The 7,544-nt window shown below is 38.7% G+C and overlaps 1 protein-coding gene across 11 annotated transcripts in view; it reads left to right on the top strand.

The window, feature by feature from the left end:
* HERC1 (HECT and RLD domain containing E3 ubiquitin protein ligase family member 1) overlaps positions 1 to 7,544 on the top strand; it is a 213,318-nt gene that overhangs the window by 187,497 nt on the left and 18,277 nt on the right. For all 11 annotated transcript variants that reach the window (XM_010840215.1, XM_010840216.1, XM_010840213.1 and 8 more), the window contains 6 exons: positions 1,301 to 1,366; positions 1,541 to 1,666; positions 2,490 to 2,628; positions 4,196 to 4,377; positions 5,083 to 5,238; positions 5,958 to 6,080. In XM_010840215.1, coding sequence (XP_010838517.1) covers positions 1,301 to 1,366; positions 1,541 to 1,666; positions 2,490 to 2,628; positions 4,196 to 4,377; positions 5,083 to 5,238; positions 5,958 to 6,080 — 792 coding nt within the window. The remainder of the gene's footprint in view (positions 1 to 1,300; positions 1,367 to 1,540; positions 1,667 to 2,489; positions 2,629 to 4,195; positions 4,378 to 5,082; positions 5,239 to 5,957; positions 6,081 to 7,544) is intronic.

Consider the following 7,544-nt stretch of genomic DNA (forward strand, 5'->3'; position numbering starts at 1 on the left):
TCGCTGAGGAATGCTTTCTTATCTCTCCTTGCTATTCCTTGGAACTCTGCATTCAAATGGGTATATCTTTCCTTTTCTCCTTTGCTTTCACTTCTCTTCTTTTCACAGCTATTTGTAAGGCCTCCCCAGACCCATTTTGCTTTTTTGCATTTCTTTTTCTTGGGGCTGGTCTTGATGCCTGTCTCCGATACAGTGTCACTAACCTCCGTCCATAGTTTATCAGGCACTCTTGTCTATCAGATCTAGGCCCTTAAATCTATTTCTCACTTCCACTGTATAATCATAAGGGATTTGATTAGGTCATACCTGAATGGTCTAGTGGTTTTCCCCACTTTCTTCAATTTAAGTCTGAATTTGGCAATAAGGAGTTCATAATCTGAGCCACAGTCAGCTCCTGGTCTTGTTTTTGCTGACTGTGTAGAGCTTCTCCATCTTTGGCTGCAAAGAATATAATCAGTCTGATTTTGGTGTTGGCCATCTGGTGATGTCCGTGTGTAGAGTCTTCTCTTGTGTTGTTGGAAGAGGGTGTTTGCTATGACCCGTACATTCTCTTGGCAAAACTCTATTAATCTTTGTCCTGCTTCATTCTGTACTCCAAGGCCAAATTTGCCTGTTACTCCAGGTGTTTCTTGACTTCCTACTTTTGCATTCCAGTTCCCTATAATGAAAAGGACATCTTTTTTGGGTGTTAGTTCTAAAAGGTCTTATAGGTCTTCATAGAACCCTTCAACTTCAGCTTCTTCAGCGTTACTGGTTGGGGCATAGACTTGGATTACTGTGATATTGAATGGTTTGCCTTGGAAACGAACAGAGATCATTCTGTCATTTTTGAGATTGTATCCAAGTACTGCATTTCAGACTCTTTTGTTGACTGTGATGGCTACTCCATTTCTTCTAAGGGATTCCTACCTACAGTAGTAGATATAATGGTCATCTGAGTTAAATTTACCCATTCCAGTCCATTTTAGGGAAGTATTAACAATGCGTAAAAATCAAGTTTGTTATGATTGTAAAACTCCTCTTAATTTCTCATAATATTACCAAGTTCTTTTTTTTTTTTTTAAGAAGACTTAGTTAAGAACAGATGAATCTTTTGCAAAAAATTTTCTCAAAAAATGTGTTGGGAAAAAGGAGGGCTGCATTTTGGTCTTCTTTCTGCTTGTAACTGACCATGTGATCTTGGGCTTCTCTTTTTCTTTAAAAAAAATATTTATTTGATCATTTTTAAGACTTCTTTAAAAAAAAAAAAAGATAATTATTGATTAGCAAAGTTGATCCTGATGTTTGCCCTGTCTTGCAGGATAATAGTAAATGGATCAATGGCATGGATGAACAAATTATGTCTTGGGCAACTTCCAGACCTGAGGTCAGTAAAGAGGACAATAACTTTATGGCGGTTCTTAGTAAATCTTCTGGTTCTAAATGTTTATGTGTTTATACCCTGGTGTCCCCCATAGAGGCTTCTACACACTTAGTAACCAGTAGATGCTTGTTTGAATGAATTAGCGAATCAGATTTTGATTTGTTTGTGGTTTTCTAGGACTGGCACCTGGGAGGTAAATGTGATGTCTACTTGTGGGGTGCTGGCAGGCATGGACAGCTGGCAGAAGCTGGAAGAAATGTGATGGTACCTGCAGCAGCTCCCTCATTCTCACAGGCCCAACAGGTAACTAGGAGGGTAAAGAATTGGAGAACTGACAGTTCTGATTCCCTTGGGTTCAGTAGCTTACTTTAGGATAGTTTGTCCACTGCATAATCTATTGTGAGGAATCCAACAAAGTCATGATATAAAGCTTCTAAATAAAAGTTTTGTAGAGTTTTTATCAGACTTAAGTTTTGTTAATATTCCCAAATTTTTCTTGTTTTCAAGTATAATTAACATCATGAAGCTTTAAGCCTGCCCAGTACATATTTATAGATGTTAAGATATTGCTAATTATCAATTCTCTCTTTGGGGTCATAAGCTTGCTGGGATCTTTAGCCAGATGTCATTGATACCCGTCCCCTCTTCTAATAATTGTGGTACTAAATCTCCAAACTCTTCTTAAGGCTCCTGCTTTCACTTCTGTTCTTCTCTACCTCAGTAAGCCCCAAGATGCACTACTCTTTCTTGCAGATATCCCCTCCAGTGTCTGTTTCTTGGTGACTTCCAGCCAGTCTTTACTATTTTCCCATCACTGTTTCCTTTTTCTTCTTTTTATCTATTTTCTTCTTAAACTCTGCACAATTGACTGAAAGCTCTGTAAATAACATGTTTTAAACTGTCTTAAATCATCAAATGAGCCTCATATATCTTCTAGTTAAGTAAGCAGTTTTATAATAATCAAGGGCTTATAGGAATCCCATAGTTATGTCAACTCTTCTGCTTTAGTGAAAGGATGAAAGAACTGATAAAGGTATCCTGGGTATACATGGAATCATTTTAAATGTTTGCATGTTAAAGCTATGTAATAGAAGATAATGTATTTAATTTTGTGTTTTGATACTAGGTCATATGCGGTCAAAATTGTACCTTTGTCATCCAGGCCAATGGCACAGTGTTGGCTTGTGGGGAAGGAAGTTATGGCAGATTAGGACAAGGAAATTCAGATGACCTTCATGTGCTGACAGTCATTTCAGCCTTACAAGGTAAAATTATCCTCAGTTAAAAGCAGATCAGAAACTATGGCTTGTTTGTAGGAATGTTTGCTTATTACATTGCAACTCACCCAAATCTTTGCTAAATAAAGTCATGTAGGGTTTTCACTTATATTTATGTTCTTGTTTAGGCATGTACAACCGTAATTTACCATATTTTAAGTTGTATTATTTTATAAGTTGTCATAGCATTGCTAGAATTCAGTGATATAAATTGCTGTGTTAATACTCACTGAAGATTGTAAACAGATTCTTTAAAATTGCAAAATTGTAATTTGGTAACTATTATTGGCAGTAGTAGGGCTTCCCAGGTGGCTCAGTAGTAAAGAATCCACCTGCCAGTGCAGGAGATACAGGAGACAGGGTTCCATACCTGAGTCGGGAACATCCCCTGAAGGAAGAGATCACAACCCACTCCAGTATTCGTGCCTGGAAAATTCTATGGATAGAAGAGCCTGGCGGGCTACACCCATGGGGTTGCAAAGAGTTGGATATGACTGAGCAACTGAGCACACATGCAATAGTAGCAGTAATCAGGCATGTGCTTCATTAACATTAAACATTAATTTACATAGAAATGTGCATATGTACTAAAATCTTTTAAAGGGCATCTCCAACAGAGTTCTCTGTGACTTGGAGAAAGTATATCTCTAGAAAAAGCACTGCAGGGGGCCTCTGGCTTATTTCTTAAGTTAACTTTTACTGACTCTAAAGTCAATAGACAAAATTGAGTTTTTGAAGTAAAAGCATTTAAGTAACATAAGATCATAATGAATTCTTGAATAGCTCTAAGTTCTCTTCCTTCAGATCTAAGTGTGAAGAGCACAACATTGGGAATGGGAGGGCTTGGTTCCTGTTCAGTTCTATTACATCCTGCCTCTGTTGCCTTGTATCAGCTACTAGACCTCTTTGTGATTCAGTTTCCCTAGTTGTATAAGTGGTGATGATAATATCTGCCTCATAGGCTCTGTGTGAAAAGAGAAAATGAACGATCCATGTAAAGCACTTATAGGAGTGACTAGAACATAGTCCTTAGTGACTGGAATTGCTCCTGTCACCCTTCTGTTCCTTATCATCATTTTATGTTGCTGCTGCTGCTGCTGCTAAGTCGCTTCAGTCATGTCCGACTCTGTGCGACCCCATAGATGGCACCCCACCAGGCTCCGCCGTCCCTGGGATTCTCCAGGCAAGAAGACTGGAGTGGGTTGCCATTTCCTTCTCCAATGCATGAAAGTGAAAAGTGAAAGTGAAGTCGCTCAGTTGTGTCCGACTCTCAGCGACCCCATGGACTACAGCCTACCAGGCTCTTCCGTCCATGGGATTTTCCAGGCAAGAGTACTGGAGTGGGGTGCCATTGCCTTCTCCTCGTTTTATGTTACTGCTCCCAAATTTCTAGGTTATGGCTACAATTTAGATTTAAAATTAAAGATATTCTTTTTTATTTCTCTAGTACTATTGTGGTATTTTTTTTATTCTATGAAACTACTTTGTAGCAGCTTCAACAAAGAGGGAACTTTTACCACCCAATGACTCTTGTTGCATTTCTGCTCTGTTGCAGGCTTTGTGGTGACCCAGCTGGTGACTTCCTGTGGTTCTGATGGGCACTCAATGGCCCTGACTGAAAGTGGTGAGGTCTTTAGCTGGGGAGATGGTGATTATGGCAAACTCGGCCATGGGAACAGCGACAGGCAGCGACGGCCCAGGCAGATCGAGGCCTTACAGGGAGAAGAAGTGGTGCAGGTCAGGCAGGATATGGAGAAGTTTATCTTTGAATGTAAACATACTGGGTTTAGTTCTCAAGATTGGGTAATGAAAAAACAGTAGTAAAAACATATTACCCCATCATAAAAGATCCAGTGTTTTTGGTGGTTCACAGTCATTTTTGAGTGTCTCAGGGGTTTAAATGGGTTTTGGTATTAGAATGGACTGTTTTTCCTCTACCAACTGGTTGACCTAGGCCAGGGTGCTTCAGGTCTTTGTAAAAGGTGAGGTTTAACTCCTGTCCCACAGTTCTTGATCTACTAATAAATGGAAAGCTTTGCTTTCAACCTGTCATTATTATTACAAAGGTTGAGTTTGTATACTTTTTTCTGGAAAATCAATTAGCGATCTAAAATAGTGTTGTCAAATTGCATAGTACCTTAGAGTTTACAAAAAATTTCCCCATTCATTAACTCATATAGTCTAGGTCATCTCTGCAGCTGAAGAGCAGCAACAGTTCTTCCAAGGTGTGCTGTTTATCTTGGTCTTTCTGAAGATGATTAGATCAGACTTGCAGGAGCAAGAGGGCCACTTGGGTGGATAGGACATACTGGTCTTGAAGATCCTGAGTTGCCAGTGAAGTTTATTTTAAAGATTATTACTGTATTAAAAACCCAAATGACTGATTTCTTTCTTAGTATACCCTCTTATTAACATTTTTGTTCTTGTTGGTTCTATTTGTAGATGTCTTGTGGCTTCAAACACTCAGCAGTGGTAACATCAGATGGCAAACTGTTTACCTTTGGGAATGGTGACTATGGTCGTCTGGGTCTGGGAAACACCTCTAACAAAAAACTTCCAGAGAGAGTGACTGCACTGGAGGGATATCAGATTGGACAGGCAAGGAATAAGTCAATAATATGTTCTATCTGATCATAGTTTCTTGTTTCCTCTGTGTGCACTTGGATACTATCCTTTCAGGAAGATTAGAACCACCAGTTGTACTTATCCTGATGTACATTTTGTTTGGCCTAATTGGTAATTGGTTAACAAATGAAAGTCATAATTCAGGATGTGAATATTTCACACTCCTATTCATAATACAACTTGATATGAAACCTTTAAATAATATAGTAACTCCTGTTCGTTATCCTGGAAGTAGATGGCGGAATTGCAGCATATTGGTAGCTGCTGCTCTTAAGTAATAATTGTCCATGACCTATACATGTTGAGATTCTCTCTTAATGAAAAGAGGAGATAAAATGTTATTTTCTACTATCTTTTATCTTTTATTATTCCTTAGACTGTCTCTGGTGTGAATGAGTATTTTTTAATCATATGTACTTTTTTCCTGTCTTGTGTACTGTCTAATTCAGAGTTAGCCATAGATATTTGAAAGCTTTTTCTTTGAAGAAAAGAAGGTTGTCTTTTGTTTGTGAATGATAAGAATATTTTCTTCATGACATATTTGGTTAACATATGTAAAACCCTGAAACCAATACAAATCTTCTGAAAAAAGAGCCAACATTTTCACTGAAGTGAATAAAAAGGGTCCCAGAAATGGGTATGTGTTTTAGGTATTGTGATTTGCCTTACTGAGCACCCTCTTCTTTCTCCAGGTGGCTTGTGGCTTAAACCACACATTGGCGGTGTCAGCAGATGGCTCCATGGTGTGGGCTTTTGGAGATGGGGACTATGGAAAACTAGGTTTAGGAAATTCCACTGCAAAATCTTCACCTCAGGTCAGTATTGTCTTTAATCTAGGGATGCAGACACCATGGTTTTCTTCTATGTCAGTACCTCTTTTTAGTTGGAAGTAATTTACTTCTAACATTTTTGATAGTTCATAATGAAATATAGAAGCTTCCTTTGCTTATTCTTAGATTTCCATCATTCTAGACCTTATTTTCGGAGAAGGCAATGGCACCCCACTCCAGTACTCTTGCCTGGAAAATCCCATGGATGGAGGAGCCTGGTAGGCTGCAGTCCATGGGGTCACACAGAGTCGGACACAACTGAAGCAACTTAGCAGCAGCAGCAGACCTTATTTTAAATAAGTCATTAATTACTAAACTGGATATAAAAATTCTGCAAGGACAAATATCTGTCTTTGTCATGGACTGAATAGTGTAGAACTACCTCCCATATAGAGAAGAAATAAGTATAAATATATTCCCAGGATATCTTATGAAGGGAAATGTGAACAATCTTTTGTAACTCTGCTTGTGGCTGCCATTTCAGCTTGTTATTACCACTGAATTATACAGGTGTGTGCCTTTTTAAAAGTAATAGGAAAGCCCAGTGCATAAACAATAATTTAGAGTCTTTGTTCACCTTATAGAAGGTTTCTTTGCTCTTCAGAACTCTTGTACATTCTTTTTATGTGGATTTTTCTAATATGTTTAACAAACAGCGTGATTTACAAGTATTCAATTTACATTCAACTCCAGATTTCACTCTCATATATAGTCTGTGACATCTTGATAGCTGGATTGGTAAATACTCAGCAGTAGGTACAGAAGGGAAGGACTGCCTCTCTGAAGAACATATAAAGCAGTTACTGTTACCTCTGAAAGCAGAAAAAAATCTGACTGGGAGCAGCCTGTGGCTTTACCTGGTTTTTTAGTGTTCTTTAAACAGCTATAGTACTTGAATGCAGTCTCAAAAATGACAGAATGATCTCTGTTCGTTTCCAAGGCAAACCATTCAATATCACAGTAATCCAAGTCTATGCCCCAACCAGTAATGCTGAAGAAGCTGAAGTTGAACGGTTCTATGAAGACCTACAAGACCTTTTAGAACTAACACCCAAAAAAGATGTCCTTTTCATTATAGGGGACTGGAATGCAAAAGTAGGAAGTCAAGAAACACCTGGAGTAACAGGCAAATTTGGCCTTGGAATACGGAATGAAGCAGGGCAAAGACTACTAGAGTTTTGCCAAGAAAATGCACTGGTCATAACAAACACCCTCTTCCAACAACACAAGAGAAGACTCTATACATGGACATCACCAGATGGTCAACACCGAAATCAGATTGATTATGTTCTTTGCAGCCAAAGTTGGAGAAGCTCTATACAGTCAGCAAAAACAAGACCAGGAGCTGACTGTGGCTCAGACCATGAACTCCTTATTGCCAAATTCAGACTTAAATTGAAGAAAGTGGGGAAAACCACTAGACCATTCAGGTATGACCTAAATCAAATC

The sequence above is a fragment of the Bison bison genome, unplaced genomic scaffold, assembly GCF_000754665.1.
Source record: "Bison bison bison isolate TAMUID 2011002044 unplaced genomic scaffold, Bison_UMD1.0 scf7180017864142, whole genome shotgun sequence".
In the NCBI taxonomy this organism is placed as follows: Eukaryota; Metazoa; Chordata; class Mammalia; order Artiodactyla; family Bovidae; genus Bison; species Bison bison.